Source organism: Eurosta solidaginis, chromosome 5, assembly GCF_040869045.1.
Source record: "Eurosta solidaginis isolate ZX-2024a chromosome 5, ASM4086904v1, whole genome shotgun sequence".
Lineage (NCBI taxonomy): Eukaryota > Metazoa > Arthropoda > Insecta > Diptera > Tephritidae > Eurosta > Eurosta solidaginis.
Window position 1 is genome coordinate 76,953,374 of NC_090323.1, and position 23,801 is coordinate 76,977,174.

The 23,801-nt window shown below is 39.1% G+C and overlaps 2 protein-coding genes across 7 annotated transcripts in view; one reads left to right on the forward strand and one right to left on the reverse strand.

Annotated features, from left to right (window-relative positions):
- Positions 1–23,801, forward strand: part of LOC137253063 (protein transport protein Sec24C-like) — a 584,014-nt gene that overhangs the window by 440,050 nt on the left and 120,163 nt on the right. The window lies entirely within an intron of this gene.
- Tdrd3 (Tudor domain containing 3) overlaps positions 1–23,801 on the reverse strand; it is a 106,191-nt gene that overhangs the window by 15,193 nt on the left and 67,197 nt on the right. For 2 of the 3 annotated variants that reach the window (XM_067791053.1, XM_067791050.1), the window contains one exon: positions 11,125–12,753. In XM_067791053.1, coding sequence (XP_067647154.1) covers positions 11,125–12,753 — 1,629 coding nt within the window. The remainder of the gene's footprint in view (positions 1–11,124; positions 12,754–23,801) is intronic. The other variant, XM_067791051.1, reaches the window with a different exon arrangement.

Consider the following 23,801-nt stretch of genomic DNA (forward strand, 5'->3'; position numbering starts at 1 on the left):
TATTAGCAGTGTCATGCTGTCATAAAGAATTACCTCAGTTTTATATTTTTCCCTGCGGATTGTTTTGCGAATAATAAACTGCGTAATTTTTTTGGGACATCTACTGTTATTCAGTCGCAGCTTTAGTAACTTGCTCATTGCATTGGTTCTTAGCATAGAAGCGATCAGTCACGAATATTCCTTGTCAGCTGTCGCTGAAGTGTACTGTGATATTTCAGTAGCTGTGACAAAATCACAGGTACACGGATATTTGCCAACTCTAAAGGTGATCAGGTCAAAGGAGGGAGGAAAAGGTCGCTCCTTTAATTCCCATCCGAAATATTACCAGCTGTTACCCAGCATGGGTTAGGTGCAAGCACGGTCGACGTTTAGGGATAACGCCGTGTGTGTGTAAGGCGAGACATCCCCATCAAAGACTCCCAAAATAATAAGAATCTTTAATTTGGATGCCGAATGAAATGAAAAATAAAAATTATCTTTGATTTCTCTGAAGAACCGGAGATATTTGCAAACAAATCAAAATCATGCAACCCTGGTCTCATAGAGCGTACGTGCTAGGGAAATGCTTTTTGACGACTTCACTTCGTTTGGGAATATTTTTAAACCTTTCATCAAAATGAAATGGTATATTAATTTCGTCACGAATCCCAAAATTGTAAGTCCTTAAAGGAAAATAGATAGACCCATCATTAAGTATACCGAAATAATCAGGATGAAGAGCTGAGTTGACTTAGCCATGTCCGTATGTCCGTCTGTCTGTTTGTATGTAAACTAGTCCCTCAATTTTTGAGATATCTTGAAAAAATTTGGTGAGCGGGTGTATTTGGGTGTCCGATTAGACATTTGTCGGAACCGGTCGGATCGGACCACTATAGCATATATCCTCCATACAACCGATTTTTAAGAAAAAGAGGATTTTTGTCATATCTTCGTCAATTTATCAGATTGAAGTTTCAAACTTCACCATATACTTTCGTATATTGCACATATTGTTGTCTGAAAATTTGATGAGATCGGTCGTATATATAGTCGAACAACCGATTGTTCAGATAAGAAACTTTTCGTAATTACTGCCCTATTTTAAGAGCTAGAGGCTTCAAATTTCAACGAATGCTTACGTATATAGCATATATTGTTGTCTGAAAAAATCATAAAGATCGGTGGTATATATAGTATTTATCTCATACAACCGATTGTTCAGATAAGAAACTTTTCGCAATTTCTACCCCATTTTAACAGCTATAAGCTTAAAATTTCACCGATTGCTTACGTATATAGTATATATTGTTGTGTGAAAAAATCATAGAGATCGGTGATATATATAATATATATATGATGGTATATATAGTATATATATATGGTATATATATATATTTTTTTTTTGCAATTTCAGCCCCATTTTAACAGCTAGAAGCTTCAAATTTCACCAAATGCTTACGTATATAGCATATAGTGTTGTCTGAAAAAATCATTGAGATCGGTAGTATATATAATATATATGTGATGGTATATATAGCAATATATATGGTATACATATATATTTTTTTTTTGCAATTTCAGCCCCATTTTAACAGCTAGAAGCTTCAAATTTCACCAAATGCTTACGTATATAGCATATATTGTTGTCTGAAAAAATCATGGAGATTGGTGGTATACATAGTATATATCTCATACAACCGATTGTTCAGATAAGAAACTTTTCGCAATTTCTACCCCATTTTAACAGCTATAAGCTTCAAATTTCAACAATTGCTTACGTATATAGTATATATTGTTGTGTGAATAAATCATAGAGATCCGTGGTATATATAGTATATATATATACTATATATATAATTTTTTTTTGCAACTTCAGCACCATTTTAACAGCCAGAACCTTCAAATTTCACCAAATGCTTACGTATATAGCATATATTGTTGTCTGAAAAAATCATTGAGATCGGTGGTATTATACATAGTATATATCTCATACAACCGATTGTTCAGATAAGAAACTTTTCGCAATTTCTACCCCATTTTAACAGCTACAATCTTCAAATTTCACCAAATGCTTATGTATATAGCATTTATTGTTGTCTGAAAAAATCATAGAGATCGGTGGCATATATATTATATACCCCATATAAACTGTAATGTTTGCCCCTTTTTTACGGCTAGAAGCCTCAAATTTCAACAAATTTCATCAAATAGTTACGTTTACGTCATATATTGTTAAAATACGTGATTCGTAGTCATAGTTTTTACACGCAGACCACAAAAAACTTGAAACTTTGCATCCTCACACAAAGTACTTACCTATTTTTTATTTTATATTTATCTTAAACATCGTTTAGCTATGTACATCTGTTCACTATATATTTCTTATCTTATACATCCTATTATTTGGAGATTACGAACGGGATACGATTATTGTTCAGCCCCATTCATGAAAGGTATGAAGTCTCGGGCACAGCCGAAGACAGTCCCGTCCTTACTTGTTTATTTTATATTTATCTTAAAAATCGTTTAGTTATGTACATCTTTTCACTATATATTTCTTATATTATACATCCGATTATTTGGAGATTACGAACGAGATAAGATTATTGTTCAGCTCCATTCATGAAAGGTATGAAGTCTTCGGCGCAGCCGAAGACAGTCCCGTCCTTACTTTTTCTTTTTGCAACCGGCACATGTGTGGTTTTGGCTATTTTGGCAACATCTCTTATTAACAATATCTCTTAATTTCTCCCAATTAGGGATAGAACATTATTCTCCAAATCGGCGTCTGTTGATCCCTTTAAGCGGGCTTCTCCTGGTTTGTTCACTAAGCTTCCCTTCTTGAAGTACAGAACCGTTCTGTGGGCAGTATCATAGGATGATCCTGTGAATTTCGCTAACTAACGTTGGGTTTATTCGTCAAAATGTACACATTTTTTTAGTAGCTCTTCGTATTAATTTTTGTCACTCTCCAATTTCAAAAATAGTTTATTCAAAGCGTTCTATGTAATTACAAAAAAAATTCTAGGAAGCTCAAAATCTGCAGAACTTTCTGTACGCGTCCTTAATTGCAGAAAAATTATTTCTCAGTGGGGGCTGAATGAGGCCACAAAAACAGTGGACAGGGGCACGCCGTAAGGCGGGGTATTAACACCTCTGCTATGGACGCTGGTTATTAACCAACTGCTCAGGCGGTGCGGTGATGGACCCGGCGTATGCAGATGAACTTCGCGATACACATACCTCAGCGCCAACGCATTCAATAATAATACTACGAACAGGTGCATATTCGTTTAAACGCAGCAACTTTATTTTTAGATGTTAACTCATTTATTAAATTTTTACCAATTAATTGGTCCTCCATTTTTATCAATGGCTTCATATATTCGATTGGGTATCGACTTCCGTAAATCTTGCAGCAGGTTAGGTTAGGTTGAACCGGCGGGTCCATGAGGAACTTACATAGACTGAATGAGTCCGTAGTGTTACCAGAAGTTTGTTTTAACGACCAAACTGAAAAACCATATCAAAAACCAGGACCTATGTTATAATATAACTACGTCCTCTTGGCAAATACTAGAAGCTTCCTATGACTTAAGCCACTTGCTACTTCTAGATCTGACAGCTGTATAACTCCTAATAGCTGGAGTGTTAGCCTGGAAAGCGCAGGGCTGGAGCAACCCCTACTTCCTACATCTGCTATCACTGACCAAGTCTAATTTAAAGGCATGTGACGGGGGAAGGCAGTGCCCAGTCAGAATACCCGTCATGAGTCTACATTCCTCTCTTTTTAATGAAAGCAGCAACTTTGTTAGTCTAAGGTTGTAAGACCTACACATAATCTTCGACACTTTACAGCTCCGCGCTTGAACCCACGCCTTTCCCGCTTGGTTGATCATGTGCACCTCACGCCTTCGCTTAATCTCGCACAGTCTAATTGGGCCGTCTACGGAGCAAGCTTCAAGGGGTGCGCCCTTTTTAGCTAGTTCATCCGCTTTTTCATTCCCACCTATCCCCATATGCCCTGGGACCCAATATAGATGTATGTTTCTCCCTGTCCTGATTCTCTCCAGAGACTGCTTACACTCTAACACGCATTTAGATGTTGTGCTATGCGAGATTATTGCCTTAATTGCTGCTTGACTGTCAATATAAAAGTTAACACGGTTGCAGCTTAAGCTATTCTCTTTCATGGTTTCTGCTGCTTTGGTTGCGGCTAATATTTCCGCTTGGAAAACGCTACAGTAATCCGGCAGCCTGTAGGATCTGTTTATTTCCGGGTCAGCATAGTATACGCAGGCCCTACTCCTTCCACTACTTTGGATCTGTGTACATGCATCGCCTCGTCTGCCATTTGAGCACCCTTGCGCCAACCGTCCACCTCTATTGTGGTCCCCAAATCTCCCTCGAAGCGCAGATAGGCAATCAGGTAGTCTGTTCGTCTTGTGATTGATAACGCTATCCTACCATGGCCGTATGGTCGGCGCTCAAGCTGCCCCGAGGCACCGAGCCTGGTTGCAGTTGTTAACGTTATGTTCTTTGCTACCAGGTCTACAGGTAGAATGTGCAGAATGGCATAAAGGGCAGCCGTCGGGGTTGTTTTCAGGGCTTCCGTAATGCTAAGCATTGATAGTCTGCATACCCCTCAAATTTTTTTAGGTTGTTTTTTGTGTGGCTTTCCACCAAACAAGAACTCCATAGTATAGAATAGGGCTCACAATCGCTGTAAAAACCCAACGAGAAAGAGAGGGCGATAAGCCCCACGTACATCCCAGCATTCTTTTACATGCATAAAGTGCCGTTGAGGCCTTCTTCACCCTCTCCCCCACGTTGAGCTTCCATGACAGCTTACTGTCTAGGATGATTCCTAGATATTTTGTGCAAGGTTTCTCCTGTAGGGTCACCCCTCCTAACTTAGGCTTGGTCCAATTTGGGACCTTGTACTTCTTTGTAAACAAGACCAAATCCGTCTTCTCTGCGTTGACTTTCAAGCCGACATTAGATGCCCACGTATGAATATCCCGAAGCGCCCGATCCATCAAAGAGCTAATCATTGAAAGGCACTTTCCACTTATGTCAATTGCAACGTCATCTGCGTAAGCCGTAAGTTTTACGGGTCCCTCATCGAATCGCCGGAGCAGTTTGTTGACGACCAGCGCCCACAGCAGAGGTGATACCCACCCCTCTCTGCGGCGTGCCCCTGTCCTCTGATTTCGTTGTTGTTGTTGTTGTAGCGATAAGGACACTCCCCAAGGCCTTGGGGAGTGTTATCAAGTTGATGGTCCTTTGCCGGATGCAGACCCGGTACCAAGCCCGACCATCTTGGGAACGATTTGTTATGACCACATGCGACCTTCTAGGCTATCCCGCCCTCCCACGCCTTAGATCCATGAGGAGTTCGGGGTCGCCAGAGCCTCGGCCTTTAATGAAACAGGATTCGCCGAGGATAGGTGAGGTTTACAATTGGGTTTGGAGAAGTTATATATTGCGCTGGCAACCTGAAAAGGTTGCGCTACACAACCCCCAGAATCTGATATTTTAGTCGCCTCTTACGACAGGCATACCTACCGCGGGTATATTCTAACCCCCTAACCCGTTGGGGGACTTAGAAAACGTCTTCACTGCCCATTCGATCTTGGTATCGGTTGTTATTGTTGTTGTTGTAGCAATGCTTCGCCCCACCTAATAGCTGCGACCGATCACAAATTGTCATCAATATCCTCTTACGGGAGTCCAAGGAAACTTGCTGTTTCAACAGGGGTGGACCATAATGAAAGGGGTGTTAGAGGCGTTGGTTCCACATTACAATTAAAGAGATGGTTGGTGTCATGAGGGGACACATTGCAAGCGGCGCATACATTTGGTATGTCGGGGTTGATTCTGGATATGGTCTTATCCAGAACGAAGTTGAGCCAGAGTGACTCGCATTTCCCTGGGGAGTATGCGTTCCTCTTCCGCAAGTTTTGGGTACTGTTTTTTGAGTACTGGATTCACCGGGCAATTCCTAGCATAAAGGTCCGACGCCTGTTTGTGGAGTTCACCAAGGACCTGCATGTGTGTTTTTGCTTCATACGGCTGAGTTCTCAGGTGCCGTACTTCTTCAAAATGCTTACGGAGATGACTCCTTAAGTCCCTAGGCGGTGTTGGCTCATCAATTAGATGTCTGTTAGGATGCCCAGGTTTCTGGGTATTCAACAGGAACTGTTTGGTTAGCATCTCATTTCTCTCCCTGATGGGGAGTATTCTCGCCTCATTATCTAGATGGTGTTCTGGGGACATAAGAAGACAGCCCGTGGCGGTTCTGAGAGCAGTATTTTGGCAGGCCTGTAGCTTATTCCAGTGGGTAGTTTTTAGGCTTGGCGACCATATAGGGGACGCGGAGCATGCAATCGGCTGGGCATTTGCGTTGTATGTGGTAAACAGCGTTTCTTTGTCATGTACTGCCAGCAAGGGGTTTTATTACGGCTCTGGATTTTCGGTACAATTGCCGCTGCGTGCTCGCCAAAATGCAGATCCTGATCAAACGTCACACCCAAGATTTTGGGGTATAGGGCAGTCGGTAGTGTAGTGCCATCGTGGTCGATGTTCAAAATGGTCGACATTTGGGACGTCCGTGTTGTAAATAAGGTCGCGGAGGATTTAGTCGGTGATAATGCCAGGTTTCGCTAGGCGAAAAAGCTGGAGAGAACAGGGAGGTAGCCGTTTATTATGTTGCAAAGCTCATCGATCTTCGGGCCTGGGCCTGTGGCCATTATTGTGCAGTCATCGGCGTAGGGAACGATAGTAACTCCTTCTGGTGGCGAAGGTAGCTTAGATATGTAGAAATTAAACAAAAGTGGGGATAGGACACCACCCTGTGGCGCCCCCTGTTTAATTCTTCTTGGTTTCGATGTTTCATTTCTAAATTGCACCGATGCCTGCCCACCACCCAGATAATTTGCGGTCCCCTTTAAAGGTATGGGGGGAAGGGTAGACCCTTCCAGGTCTTGCAGTAACGTGCCATAGTTGACCGTATGAAAAGCTTTTGATAGGTCTAGCGCAACGAGTACTGTTCTATGGTGGGGTTTTGATTTAAACCGCAATTTATCTGGGTGCTGATGGCATTTAGCGCGGTGGTGGTGCTATGGAGTTTTCTCAAGCCATGCTGATGGCAGGCTAGCTGCAAATTTGCTTTGAAGGAGGGGAGCAAAATGGCTTCAAGCGTCTTGGCTATTGGCGATAGGAGAGATATCGGGCGATATGACTCTCCTATGTTAGCTGGTTTCCCAGGCTTTAGTAGCGGCACCACCTTGGCCATTTTCCATTTTTCGGGTATGACAAAGGTGGAAAGAGACAGGTTGAAGACTTGTGCTAAATATTTGAAACCCTCTTTCCCTAAGCTTTTAAGCATCGGCATGGCTATGCCGTCTGGGCCCACTGCTTTGGATGGTTTAGCATGACCGATGGCATCCTCAACCTCTTTGGCGGTGATGGTAATTGGTGACGCGCTGAAATTATGTTTATGTGCTTGTCTGTTGGTCCTCCATCCATCTTTGTCTACCGTAGAATGCATTATACTATATTGTCGGCAGAAAGCGTTCGCGATTTTTTTCGCATCTGACAGCACTTTATCGCCAAAGGCGATGGAAACTTTGTCATTGTGCCTAGACGGATTCGATAGGGACTTTACGGTGGACCAAAGTTTACCTACACCGGCAGAGAGGTAACAGCCGCTTAGGTGCTCCTCCCATTTCGCCCGTTTGTGTTCATCCACAAGCAATCTGATGCGTTGGTTTATATCCCTTATTTGGGGGTCGCCGCGATCGAGCTGTCTTATAAGGTCACGTTCTCTCGCTAAACTTGCGGCCTCTGCCGGGAAGTGGGGCCGAATTTCGGGAATTCTACCGGCGGGAATGAAACGAGCAGAGGCGTATTCAATGACTTTGCGGAAAGCACGCTCCCCTTGGCGTGCATCAGTCGGGATATGGAGGGCAGCAAAGTGGTTGTCTGTAAAGGATTTGTATTCGTCCCACTTTCCTTTTTTAAAGTTAATGAAAGTGCGTTTTTCTGTGACGATGAAGTCGGCGGAACTCTCGAGCGAAATAAGTATAGGCAGGCGGTCGGATGCCAATGTTACCATCGGCTGCCAGTTGGCGCAGTTTGCGAGTTCTGTGTTCACGATTGAAATATTCGGCGAACTGTGACAGCTTCCTACCATACGTGTGGAGGCGTCTCCGTTTATTGTGCAGAACGTCGTTTCTTCTATTTGATCCGCCAACATCTCACCTGGTATCGGTCACCAACCCCGGCACTACCCGCTCCGTGATCGAAGTGTGAGTAGCAGACAGGCTCTTCTAAACCATCTCCCGATGGGAAATGTGTATCGAAACGCTCCTCAAGGGATTCGTGACCATTCCCCGTTCTCTTTCTTTATTAGTCCCTGGACTATGCTTCCCCTTGCTAGGGCTTTTTTCAACCGTGCTGTTTCGCTGGAGCACTCTATGTCCGTACAGAAACTTTTCCATGAGATTCTCTTCGCCCTGGAAATTTCACGCTTGTAGATCCTTGTACTCGTCCCGATACGCTTCGCTTTCCGCGGTCTTTGCTAGCTTAAACATTTCTTTTACCAGTCTTCTTAGAAGACTCAGCTCATCGCTCCACCATGTTCGTTTCTACCTCTTTCTGGAATTTAGTCCAGTTCGTTGACCTAGGGTTTCTAAAGGTTCCTTCCTTCTCTACCCTCTTTAGGGGGATACTTAAGCTGATATACGCATGGTCGCAGAAGGATGGTCTATCAAGAACAATCCAATTGTACCTTGATATATCACGTTCGGAGCTCAATGTAATATCCAGAACATTGCTGGATGTTGGACCAATGTATGTAGGGACATTTCCCCTTTTGGCTATCTGCAAATTGGTTTGCAGGGTGTAACAACATAGAGATTCGCCTCTCTCGTTCGTATCTGCTCCTCCCCACGCATTGTGGTGCCATTTGCAGCCGCGCCTATGACCAACCGCCCTTTGCGCCCTTCGTCCTGTACTAGCCTCTTGCCCTCCATCGGTGGAAGCTCCGCAGCATCGGCCATGTAGCAGGATAAATGCCTGCTTATTCTTTTGCTCAACTGCCACCACTACGAGTAGTAGTGTAATTAGGCAGCATATATGAATGCAGCTGTTTCCTTACCATTACTACAACTCGCACCCGTCCTTCCGTTTGCGCGTAGTAAACGCCAAATCCGCGCGCGCTAAGTCCAGAAACATTTCATGAGAGCCAAAGCTCCTGGATCAGCGCCACGTCAAACGAACCCTCCTCAATGGTTAGGACGAGTTCGCTCGACGCCACTTTACTGTGTTGGAGGTTTATCTGTAGGACTCGCAGCACCATTGGGCTGTTTGTCCCCCTCCAGCACCTTCGTCGTGACGTCGTCATCCTCCTCTTGCCCTTTTGGTTTAGAGTATTGGAGGCCCCCTTCAGCCTCTCGTAACTGTTGTCTTCTAACACCCTCGTGTTGACGTCGGCTACCTCCACCTCTCCTTTTCTCTTATGCTTTTAAGGTCCTTTTCGACTTCGCCCACTTCTAGCGTGTTAGGATTTTTATCCTCGGGACTTGTTTTCCTGAGTCGCCTGCTTGTTTATTTGGAAGATATAGAACTGACCTTCCTCCGTAGGCCGAGATACAGTAAGTACCTTCCAATCCTGTGTCGGTATGTTCGGATTCTGATTCTGCAGAAGTCGCGGTGTATCCTCCGACTTCATCCCGCATGGTATCCATGCCTTAACTTTTGGTACCGTAAGGATTTGAGCTTTATCCACCACCTCATACCGCGCGTTCGTGCCTTGCCTTTGGAGGTTTGGAACCACTTCTTCCAGTCACCGCAAGCTTGCTATGTTGTCGCACGCCATCATTTTAACACCATTATGCCACCGGAGTCTTAGCGTTATCTCCTTTTGGCTTATCTCCTACTATCGTAGTTGGAACTTCCCTCTGACTCGCAGCTTTCAAGGTAGTTGCTACCTCATTATTGGGGCCCATCTGTCTTACAGCTTTGGGCCTACTTGTCTTGTCTATGCGACTGCCCTGCCTCGCGGCTCTGAGACTGGGTCCTTTCTGCCTCTTGAAAGCAGGCTTGTTGCCTTCCGCCGAACGTTGCCTCTTCATTCTGCCATTCGACGCTTCTTCCTCCTCGTGCCGGTTGCAGAACCGAGGGTTTCTCACAGCAAACCTTTTGAACTGCCTTGGACGTATTTCTACCGCGTCATGGGCCAATTCCAAGTGCTCGATCTCCACTTCTGTTGAGTCGACCACTGCTCCCAGGCGTTGAACAATTCTTAGTGCTGCACGGTACTGCAAGAGCTCTTTTACTTCCTTTGCTCCGTACCCTTCTCCAATCTTCTACTCCGTTTTCATTTGTATGCTTTTCCAACACGGAGTTCATTGAATCAGCACTACTCTCGCTCCCCGAGTCCGACGCATCACTTAATGCGTATTTGTCTCCTTGGCTTGCGACTCAGTCCTCCTCTTATCATCGTCCTTATTACAATTAGGTAAAGAGTCATTCATATTGGCCGTACGACCACCTGCCCGACAAGGCGGGCTCAGAGGTCCAGTATTATATACGGGGAAAAAACCGTTGGTAATAACCATGAAGTGGGTTTAAGCCAATCCTTTCAGTGAGATTCTTAAGAGGTACTGAGTATTTTGCAACCGTTCTTTGTCCACAATGAATAACTTGGCCCACTTTGGAAGAGTAGCACCCATATTGCGAAAGATTTTTATACGACGCTGGAGAATACCAGAAGTGAAAGGACGGGTGGATGGAACACAAGAGGATCCTACCTTTAAGGAACATTGATGAATTTTAAAAACTTTAGATGTTGTGGTCTTCACTGCTAAAAAAGTTAAAATAAAAGATTAATCGTATACAAAAATTACTTTTCTGGTATGCGAGAGAGGTTGCGCTACACAACCCATTGAATCAATTTGGTTTTTAGTCGCCTCTTACGACAGGCATACCTACCGCGGGTACATTCTAAGCCCCCTAACACGATGGGATACACTTAACGATCTAGAAGTTGTTTGGAATAAACTACAGCTGTTATGTAAAAAAATTAAATTGCGGCATTTGTGAGCTGTACATACGAAAAATGTTTAAAATTAAACTTACTCGACCATCATCCCAGTATTTGGCAAAACATAAATCACCGACTTTCCAATTCCAGCCGTCACCTTGTACCATACCGAAATGACTTGGAATTGGCGCAATACGAGGTGCAGTTGTTAAATCGGGCATCAAATAGTTACTTGTAGGTGCAGCATAACCACTAATTTGGGATGGCGCTTGTTGTAGATGAGCTGATACAGGTGTAACATAATCATCAGTAGACATTTGTAAGTTTGGCTGTAATCCTTGATTATTTGTTCTTGGGGACACTGGCTTTTTCTCTTGATGTTGTCCAATTAAAGTTGAGTTCGGTGCGCCCAAACCTTCATTTTTTAAGAGAGACATTGCAAATTCATTTGTTTCCTTATTCTGAAAACCAATAATTTTACTTGTATCGTATTTATATCCCTTCCGGAATTGTGCTGAATTCGCAATTTGGTTGGGCAACTGACCAGCAATATTGTTTTGAGAGTTTTGAATTTGAGAGCGCGCTTCTTCATTTCCACTACGCCGTTTATCAGATAATTTAATTTTAGAAGTAGCATCGATCAATTTATTCATTATATTTCCATTATTGTCATTCGAATTCTGCTTGCTGGTATTTTTCATGGCACTAATGTTTTTGTTACCATCCTTATTGTTTTGACGTCGACTGTTACCATCACGTTTGTTGGTGAAGCGATTCCGGGGTTCGTTCTGAGTACCCGCACGTTCATCACCTTCTATATTTTTCGGTTGTTGTGTTCTTTCATTAATGCGTTTACTCGTTTGATCATTGGTCTTATTTTCTACTGTATCCCCGATTGTAGGATTAGAAACTTTTCCACGCTCGTATGAAATGCGGCTATTACGGCCTTGATTTTGATTATTATTTATGGATTGGCCAACAGATGAACGTATTGCACTATTAATATTTTCATTAGCATTGTCTTTAAATGGATTGAAATGTGTTGTGCTTCGACCACCTTCATTATTATTCCGACCCCCACGACTAGTGATACCACCACGTTCACTCCTTTGTCGAACATTTATGGGTCCAGACGAACGATTAGCAGCAAAACTACTCGACATATTATTTTCAAACCTAAAACGCGTAGCATGTGAACCATATTCCATAGCACTTGAAATATTTGTACTATCAGAAGACGGACCTTTAAAAGATTCTTTTTTGTTCTTTTCGAATTTCTTAGATTTGTTAGTATTAGAGCTATTATTTGATGTAGCTGTAGTTTGAGTTGGTATTGTTGCAGACGTTGTAGTCGTATCCAATAATGCATCAACAGGTAATTTATCCGTTAGAAAATCAAATAGAGAGACATTGCCAGCTGGCTTTGCAACAATTACTTCTTCTTTTGCTGCAGATCCACCACGTTTTCCAGATCCAATTTCTCGTATTGGTGCTCCTCTATTAGTTTTAGCGGATGTGAATATTCCGATTTGAGAACTTTTCGCATTACCACCTAAATCTTCAACTCGTTTCATTTCTCCACGTCTTTTAAGATTATATAGAGCACGTTCTAGATTATTATTTGTAGAGCGCAAGGCCTGTTTAGCATCTTCTTCGCTAAAACCTTTTTCGAGAATTTTCTTAACATTATGATCCAACATTTGTTGTCCTCCGCCTCCAAAGACCTAAAAAATATATAAATTTTTTTAATGGAGCCAGAAAAGCTTTTCAAGAAATGTCAAAACTTAAACTCGTTTATTTAATTTTTTTCCCAGGCTTGCGATTCCCGATACACATAAATACACTAGGAAGAATAAATTGACGGTAAATTTTTTAGCAAATTGCTGTCGCTAATCTATTACTTATATTAATATATAAATGAACTTGTGTGCGTTAGTATGTTCAAAGCTGAAAAACGGCTATACCGATTTTAATAATTTTTTCACTGTTATTTTCGATCTGATTCAGGGATCATTTACGAATTTTTTTTTTTAATTTGCAAATGTAAATTATTTTATATTTAATAATTCATGAGCTTAACACCGGCTTATAATAATTGAATTTCAATTATGTTAAGCTCATGAATTCTTAAATATAAGTATAAACTGAACACACCATTAAACAAACATACATAAATATGTACAACTGAGCCCGAGTTGACAAAGTTTCTCATTCGCAACGAAGAAGAACTTTACAAAAACAAATCTACATGGCACACAAATTAATGTAGAGACAAAATTTCTCAATTGTGTTGTTAGTGTAGAAATGAGAAAAACTGAATTAAGCATGAAAACAAATACCAGTAGGATAGCCTAGTGGTTAAAGGCTACTGCATTTATCACCATGTGATTCATGGTTCGAATCCCGGTGAAACCTTTGATAACATTACAAAATTGCCTGATGATGATTACGTTGGCGGTTTCCGAAATGGGTCCATCGCAATATGCCAGTAAATGTTTCTTTCTTTTCAGTTTCTCTTAGAAAACATAATAATTGAAATTCAATTATTATAAGCCGGTGTTAAGCTCATGAATTCTTAAATATAAGTATAAACTGAACACACCATTAAACAAACATACGTAAAATATTTTAGCTAACACTCAAAAAAGGTTCCTTTATTCAATCGGACTTAGTGTTCATATATAGCAAAAAAAAATTTTTTAGTCAGAATGGATGGAAATAATTTTGTCAGATGTCGCCCCTAATAAATGTCTGCTATTGCAAGATCATAAATGCAACCATGTCAACTAATTAATAGAATAAGCAAAAATACATCACTGTGAAGGAAAGAAAATGAAATAAAGAGATGGTGGACTTCCGGTTCATTATTGGATTAAAGACTGAAAAATAAAGTACTAAGTTAATTAATCCGGGCGTTTCTGCTGTTTTATTAACCATCAAAGGTAGAAATTACATCTCAGGTGTGTTAACGAACCTCGCGCACTATCATAAACAATTATTTTGTAAAATGGATGCTCGAGGTAACATTGTCAAGGTTTTAACTGAAAATAATGTGGATTTCCCTCCTGCTGCCAACATTATACAATTACGCAGATTACTGCAAAATATAGTTGGCGATTACAGTGTCAGATTGGTCGAGCTGTAACTCTGAACACAAACAGCGAATTGTATTAGATTAGGTATTAGATTAAGAAATGTACGATAGTGAAGATAGAAATTAAGTTATAATGTATCAAGGTCAATACAGTGAACACAAATAGCGAATTGTATCATATTAAGAAATATACGACAGTGTAAATAGAAATTAAGATAATGTATCGAGGTCGATACAGTTTCAGGTTGACCGAACTGTAAGATCATAAATGCAACCATATCAACTAATTAATTGAATTAGCAAAAATACATCACTGTGAAGGAAAGAAAATGGAAGAAAGAGAAGGTGGTGGACTTCCGGTTCATTATTGGATTGAAGACTGAAAAATAAAGTACTAAGTTAATTAATCCGGACGTTTCTGCTGTTTTATTAACCATCGAAGGTAGAAATTACAGCTATACAACCCTTTTATATAATCTATATTTATAAATGCGAATGTCTATGTTGTAACGTAATGGCGCCTAAGCTACGCAACGGAATAAGGCAAAAATGCAAATCCTTATGTAGTTTCTCCCAGGGAAGTCCCTAGGCATACGTTTATCTTGCTAGGTGGCTAGGATCTTGAGATACAGACCAAAACGTGGACCCGTGTAACTTGTTGTAGCAGCAGGGAAGTCCCTAGACATACTTTTATCTTGCTAGGTGCCTAGGTTCTTGAGATATAGACCAAAACGTGGACCCGTGTAACTCTAGGATGTGTTTGTAAAATATGGATATCAACTGCAAGCTACTGATGAATTTTTCAATACGGGATATTTTTCGTACCCCTGGGTGACTATGGCCTGGAGATATAGGCCAAAGTGTGGACCCGAGTACCCCAAGAATGTGTTTTTACACTATGGAAATCAAATGATAGCTGTTTATGAGAGAGTACAGGGTAATTGTTCGTACCGCTGGGTGACTAGGGTCTCGAGATATAGGCCAAAACGTGGACCCTGATACCCTTAGAATATGTTTGTACAATATGGATATCAAATGAAAGCTGTTGATGGGAGCTTTAAAGTAAATAATTTTTAATGCCATATTCGGTTTAGTTGCATCAACCTGGCAAAACGGATAAATATGCATACGAAGCCGAAATAAATACATGAATTGATAATACCTACATACATATTTATTTATTGATACGTCCGAAATGAAATGTCCAGTTCAGTTGGCAATTCTCTGAGTTGGTTGGAGTGGCGAGTCCCGATTGACTCCAATTAGCACTCATGTGCCGTTTTGATACCACAAACTCGTGAGTTAACCAATGAAAGGGTGTTCTAAGAAGACTAATAAACATTTTCACGCGCTTCAGAGAAACCCCGTCCCCCTACATCCGTTCAGTGGAGTTTATGCATTTGAGAAGCTCTCCCGGCCTAACATCCTTGAGGTCTGGGAGGATTTCGAAAAAGGGCTTTCCAAGAAACTTTATTCTCTGAGTATTTACGATGTTGTTTTCCGGAAAGTGAACCAGGGACCCATCCATCCTAACAAGTTCTATTCATGCTTCGATTTGCCTGAAATTTGGTATTTACGTAGCCCTTTGCCATGTTTTCCGGGAAGTGGACCAGGGACCGACTGGGACTGGGACCGAGACTGTGAGTTGGACTGGGACTTGAACAAAATACATACCCCCTTCTGGGACTGGCAATAAGAGATGGAGAAGAACTAGAGAGAGGAGGAAAGAAGGAAGGAGAACGAGACTGAGAAAGAGATAGAGTGAGACGAAGATAGAGAGATAGGGATAGATGAAGCGAAAAGTGAGGGACAAGATGGAGAGGGAAAAATAAACGCAGAGAATGATAAATGCAGAGGGAGGAGTGAAAAAAAGTATTAAGAAACAGAGAGGGTTGGGTGGGGGGTGGTTGGCAGAGTCAGACGGAAAAAGCTTCTTTAAATTTATGCAGATAAACCAAATTTAGTGCAGGACAAAGTCTGCCGGGTCTGCTAATTTTATAAAATTATATGGAAATTACGAAAAATTCAAGTTCGTTTGAGCCAATAAATAAATTGCATTCCTGGTCAAACACGATTATGAGATATTCCATGTTATTTCGATAAAAAATATAGAATACCTTTAAAAATTATATCGGCGGCACAGCGGTAAAAGCTGTTTAGTCCACTTCTACCGCAGCGAGCTAGGAGGTTTAAAATATACCCGCGGCAGGTATGCCTGTCATAGGAGGCAACTAATATACTAAATTGATTCAATGGGTTGTGTAGCGAAACCCTTTCAAGGGGTTGCCATTTCATAGCTTCTCCAACCCAATTGTCAACCTCACCTAACCATGGCGAACCCTGTTTCTTTAATAGCCGAGGTTCTGGCGATCCCTAGTTCATCATGGATCTAGGGGGTGGGAGGGCGATATGACCAAGAAGGTTTCATGTGGTCATACTATTGGCGACCCCAATTTCCTTATGGATCAAGATGGTGGGAGGACGGTATGGCCAAGAAAGTTTCATGTGGTCATACCAAATCGTTCCCAAACTGTTCGGGCTAGTACCTTAATGGTGCTTGTTACCGGAACGTACCGGAATCCGGCAAAGGATCATCAACATAGGTAACACTACGCAAGGCCTTCGGGGAGTGTCCAAATCGCTACAACAACAACAACAAGTCCTCTTTTCATTCAAAACGATGTTTTCATACTGATGTTGCGGTGTTTAACTTTTTCCCAAATTAATAATTAAAAGTTGCTTTAAAACATGTTTCCATATACTAGAAGCAATAAAGGATACTCCCCCTTAATGTTGCTGTTGTCAGTGAGGGAATCCACGTGGGGGACTGGAAAGCAATTAAACATAAAAACAAAACGATAATAACAACAATAGTATTGCGTGCTTCGCTTTGACATCATCCGCAGATCATACAATACTTTTCAACCAATCTCATATCGTTAGAAAAAAATAATAAAAAACAGCATACACAAACACACACACCACCATGGATACAGGCCCGCCGGATAGGGGGCCAAATAGGTGTTCACTCCTAGATGACCACATGGACACTCTAGACTCAACCTACGTTTATTCCCGCCTACCCGAAAAACAAATTTCCTCAAATCACCTAAAGTACCTAGTTATTTCCTCCACCAACAATGAATTAAAGAAATTTAGCCCATTTGTAATCAAAAAAGGAATTGAAGCAATCTCCACACAAGTTGATCAAATAAAACAGCTAAGAGACGGTTCACTCCTAGTCCTAGCTAGAAATGAAAAAGTCGCTAATAGATTATTGAAAACCAACCAGCTCGCAAACACGTGCCAAATTTCGGTAAAATTACACGATAACCTCAACTCGGTTAAAGGCGTCATATATGCACCATGTCTAATAGATGTCGATGAAAATGAAATTGTCGAGGAGCTGAAATCTCAAGGAGTTACTAAAATCTACAAATTCACACGCACTCAAGACGGTAAAACAACCCCAACCGGAACAATTGTTATTACTTTTGACTTCTACCTGGTAAAAAGTCCGCGTTAACCCATATTTCGCCAACCCTATGAGATGCCGTAACTGCCAACGTCTTGGCCACACAAAAAAACGCTGCTCAAATGCCCCCTCCTGCGATGGTTGTAATATACTTCCGCATTCGCCAGACACGTGTATCCACAGCCAATGCGAAAACTGCGGCAACGAATGTAGGGTTCTTATTATTTTTATTTAACTTTGTATTTTAGTTACTTTGAACTTTGTTATTCTAAAATGTTTTATCAATATTTTAATTTTCAATATTGATTTTTCAATTATCAAAAATTTTCATTGTTTGAAGTTGGTAAAATAAAAGAATTAAAAAGATCAAAATAAAATATAATCCAAAATACGTTTTAAAAAAAGAATTTTTAATTATAACCTACAACTGGTGATCCTACCAGCCAACAACAACAACGCGTGTTTACAACGAAAGTGTATACGTTTTTTGAAATATTACCAAATAAGCCACCAATTGATAAGTTCTCGTTGTGTGTACACAATTTCTTGTATTTATTAGGAGTCGCTTCTACTCCTAATGCCTGTGTGATAAAAGAACATCATATTCACTAAGTGTAAAATATCAACAATAAACAAAATGAGTATTGCCGATAGATCAACTTTTGAATTAAGTGCATATCAACTCATGTATTAAAGCAAAATTGTGCGGTGTTGATTAAACATTAAACTTTAAACCAGTGCACTTAACTAAATAATCATAAACATTAATACATATGTATATGTATCAGTGAATTAAACAAACGGTTTCAAATATAAAGATCAACAAAATACCAAACGGAACGCATCACATAATCAATCAAACTTTATATGCAACAGCACTAAGCGCATTTACTTTAACATAAATGAATCAACATTCAGTGATTAATTTACAAGAGCCCAACCAGCATTAATAACACTGACAACATCAACCGCCGTCCCTTTTTTGTAAAGGCTTAAACACATTGTAGCTACAACGTTAAGCTACGTTAATTACAACCAAAAAAAAAAATCTACAGATCAAAATCATTTCTTTTATGCGAAAATTATAAAGTTAAAAACAACGTAACATTTGTGTCTGCAGCAACAGTGTGGGAAGTAAACCAATTGATACGAATAACAACAACAAGTAACATCAACTAGGACAACTCGAGAAAATTAAAGAACAATAATTAAAAGGTATAAGAAGAATTAACAGCGAATAGTAGCAAGAAAAATAACAAACATAAACAAAAACATGAAGAAATGTAAGTCACAACAATAACAACAAAGATAGATATAACAGGCAACAACAAATCAAAATAAGAAAGAAATGGTGAGTTGCATCATATTATTCAAAACTATTTATATAAATTTTCATATATTTTAAATATATTAACAATTTTTGTTGTTATATCGGCCTACTGATTTTAAGATCGCGGGTTCGAATCGAGCTCAAGGCCTAACAATAATTTTTTATCATTATTATTGTTATGATAAATTTTTTCTTAATTGAAAAAATTTTTAAATTAGAATAGAAGAAAGAAAAAATTTAGACAACTGCCAAAGCTCGTTGTATAGATCCATTTCGGGAACTGCTAAATTCCTTCATCGGCAACGTTTAGGCTCCGCTGCTATAACCATTCAGCCACCACAGCGGTTTTTTGTTTGTCTTCATTAATCCTACTTCTATTCTGGTTCGTGCCAATTGATATTCACAACACTGCGACATCTGTTGCAGAATGGCTGTGAAAATTGGACTTGTTTGTTGGCAATGCTGCCATTGTGTCATATTTTATTGACACTTTTTCCCCGTGCTCTGGGATGTATTAACAATTTTTGTTGTTATATCGGCCTACTGATTTTAAGATCGCGGGTTCGAATCGAGCTCAAGGCCTAACAATAATTTTTTATCATTATTATTGTTATGATAAATTTTTTCTTAATTGAAAAAATTTTTAAATTAGAATAGAAGAAAGAAAAAATTTAGACAACTGCCAAAGCTCGTTGTATAGATCCATTTCGGGAACTGCTAAATTCCTTCATCGGCAACGTTTAGGCTCCGCTGCTATAACCATTCAGCCACCACAGCGGTTTTTTGTTTGTCTTCATTAATCCTACTTCTATTCTGGTTCGTGCCAATTGATATTCACAACACTGCGACATCTGTTGCAGAATGGCTGTGAAAATTGGACTTGTTTGTTGGCAATGCTGCCATTGTGTCATATTTTATTGACACTTTTTCCCCGTGCTCTGGGATGTATTAACAATTTTTGTTGTTATATCGGCCTACTGATTTTAAGATCGCGGGTTCGAATCGAGCTCAAGGCCTAACAATAATTTTTTATCATTATTATTGTTATGATAAATTTTTTCTTAATTGAAAAAATTTTTAAATTAGAATAGAAGAAAGAAAAAATTTAGACAACTGCCAAAGCTCGTTGTATAGATCCATTTCGGGAACTGCTAAATTCCTTCATCGGCAACGTTTAGGCTCCGCTGCTATAACCATTCAGCCACCACAACAAAAATTGTTAATACATCCCAGAGCACGGGGAAAAAGTGTCAATAAAATATGACACAATGGCAGCATTGCCAACAAACAAGTCCAATTTTCACAGCCATTCTGCAACAGATGTCGCAGTGTTGTGAATATCAATTGGCACGAACCAGAATAGAAGTAGGATTAATGAAGACAAACAAAAAACCGCTGTGGTGGCTGAATGGTTATAGCAGCGGAGCCTAAACGTTGCCGATGAAGGAATTTAGCAGTTCCCGAAATGGATCTATACAACGAGCTTTGGCAGTTGTCTAAATTTTTTCTTTCTTCTATTCTAATTTAAAAAATTTTTCAATTAAGAAAAAATTTATCATAACAATAATAATGATAAAAAATTATTGTTAGGCCTTGAGCTCGATTCGAACCCGCGATCTTAAAATCAGTAGGCCGATATAACAACAAAAATTGTTAATACATCCCAGAGCACGGGGAAAAAGTGTCAATAAAATATGACACAATGGCAGCATTGCCAACAAACAAGTCCAATTTTCACAGCCATTCTGCAACAGATGTCGCAGTGTTGTGAATATCAATTGGCACGAACCAGAATAGAAGTAGGATTAATGAAGACAAACAAAAAACCGCTGTGGTGGCTGAATGGTTATAGCAGCGGAGCCTAAACGTTGCCGATGAAGGAATTTAGCAGTTCCCGAAATGGATCTATACAACGAGCTTTGGCAGTTGTCTAAATTTTTTCTTTCTTCTATTCTAATTTAAAAATTTTTTCAATTAAGAAAAAATTTATCATAACAATAATAATGATAAAAAATTATTGTTAGGCCTTGAGCTCGATTCGAACCCGCGATCTTAAATATATTAATCAAAATTTATCTTAAATTAAAATTTAATACATTTTAAATAGTTGTAAACTCTCTTCAGGAGATTTAAAAGAATATTTTGCATTTAATAACGTTGAGTTTTAAACGTTATTTTAAAAAATAAATTTTTGACAGTCCATTTCAATTATGCTTCGCACGCGACAAAACGATAAAAACATGTCTACACCAACACATCGGGTTAACGATTCGCTTATTGATTTAGAAGGGGCTTCTTCGCAAAATGACCTAATAAATCCATATGCGAATCCTAACAATAACGAAATTTTTTCCACTTCAATAAAACTTCCACAATTTGGACTAGTTCTCCAGAAGCGTGGTTTATACATGCTGAAACACAATTTAGTACCAAAAATTTAACACAAGAAAACACTAAATACGAACACATCATTACAGCACTTCCGCAGGAAGTGATAATACATAACTATTTTGGATTTTATCCAAAATCCCCATATTAATAACAAATTTACTGAACATAAAAAAAGTGTTGATAGAAAGACACTCACTTAGCGAAAATTCGAAAATTGATAAAATTTTAAACGATTATGAGATGGGTGATCGTAAGCCCTCAGAATTTTATCGTTCAATAATTATATTAGCCGGGTCAAATTTTAGCGAAAATATTTTAAAGAAAATTTGGATGCGTAAACTTCCTAAAAATTTGAGTATGATTTTGGGTAGTTCGAGTTCTAATAATATTAACGAATTAACAAAATTAGCAGATAATATTTGGGAAGTGATAAACAAAAATGAAGTATTTTCGGTTAATACAATTTCAGATACAAAGTTCAAAAGTTCAAAATTCGGTTGTTGGAAATTTAGTTAAAACCACTTCTTTAATGGGTGAAAGTTTTCAGAAACTTTCCTTGGAGTTAGCAGAAATTAAAACAGAAGTGTATCGGAATCAATCTAGGTTCTAATTCTAGGAATAATTTTAGAAATTCTTTTAGGCATCGTTCTAACTCGCGTAGTAATCCAAATTGGTTGTGTAGATTTCACTACAAATTTGGAAATAATGCTAGAAGTTGTGAACAACCTTGTTCTTATAACAAAAACAAAGATTCAACAAACTAAATTCTTCCGTTGTTGCAGCGACGAACAACGGAAATTTAGAATTTTCGACGCGTCGCTTATTTATTTTTGATAGAGAAAACAAACAACATTTTTTTAATTGATAGTGGAGCAGAAATTTGGGTATTACCCGCGTTTAAATTTCCTCATACGAAAAGTTCAGACATAATTCTCACTGCAGCTAATGGCTCAACAATTGCCACTTACGGGAAAAGGCTTTTAAATGTAAATTTGGATTTAAGACGTGAATTTCCCTTTACATTTTTGATTGCGGATATAGCCAAGCCAATAATTGACGCTGATTTTCTTTGTAAATATGGTCTTCTTATTGACATTAAACATAAACGTTTAGTAGATCTATTAACTAATCTCTCAGTTAATACAGTATCCTACTTTTGTGATATTCCATTACCTAAATTATTTGTGGTTGACAATAAATTTATAAAATTATTAAAAGAGTTTCCGTCACTTATTTAAGACTACTAAGACATACTAAACCTGTTAAACATACAACAGTACATCGACTTGTAACAGAAGGTAGTCTTCCATTTTCTAAGCCCAGGCGCTTAGATCCGGTAAAATACAAAGTCGCGAAAACGGAGTTTGATTTCTTAGTTAAAACAGGCATTCTTCAGTAGCATCACCACTACCTAAAAAAGAGTTGAATGATTAGCGTCCATGTGGTGATTTTAGAAGATTGAATATCGTAACTGTTCCCGATCGTTATCCCTTACCTCACATTCAGGATTTTAATATGAATTATAAAAATATATTTTCAAAATTAGATTTAGTTAGGGCATATCACCAAATTCCTATGGCTGAAGAAGATATTTATAAAACTGCTATTACATCTCCTTTCGGTATGTTTGAATTCATGAGAATGCCTTTCGGAATTATAAATTCTGCACAAACCTTTCAAAGATTCATAAATGAGGTAGTAGGTGACTTAGATTTTGTATACGCTTACATCGACGACTTACTTATTGCAAGTAAAGACGAAGAACAACTTTTAAAAGACTTACGTATCCTTTTTCAACGCCTTACAGAGTACGGTTTAAACATTAAACCAAGTAAATGTACTTTTGGTGTAACAAATATAGATTTTTATGACATAACATTTCTGGAACAGGTATTCGACCTTCCGATGAAAAGGTATCAGCTATTCGCAATTTCGAACGTCCAAAATCAGTTAAGCAGGCACAGAAATTTATTGGTATGGTAAATTATTATCATAGATACATTCCAAAACTAGCAGAATTTACAAACAAAATTTATGATCTAATTAACAAAGTAAGTAAGAAACGTGACAAAACTTTGGTATGGGACGAGAATTCGAATGAAGCTTTTGAAAGCATTAAAGATAAATTTGCATCTACGATATTGTTAAATCATTTTAACAAAGATGCTAAATTATCTTTAACAGTAGATGCATCTAACACAGCGATTGGGGGCGTTATACAACAAAATTACAATAATAAAATTGAACCTATTGATTCTTTTCTAAAAACTTTCTCCAACTGAAATTAAATATAGTGCTTTTGATAGGGAGTTATTGGCGTTTTACTTAAATATAAAACATTTTAGATATCTTTTGGAAGGACGACAATTTACAGTTTATACGGACCATAAACCTTTGACTACTGCTTTAAATTCAAAAACAGAACGAAGTCCTAAACAAACGACACTTGGAATTTAATACACAATTTACTGATGACATACAA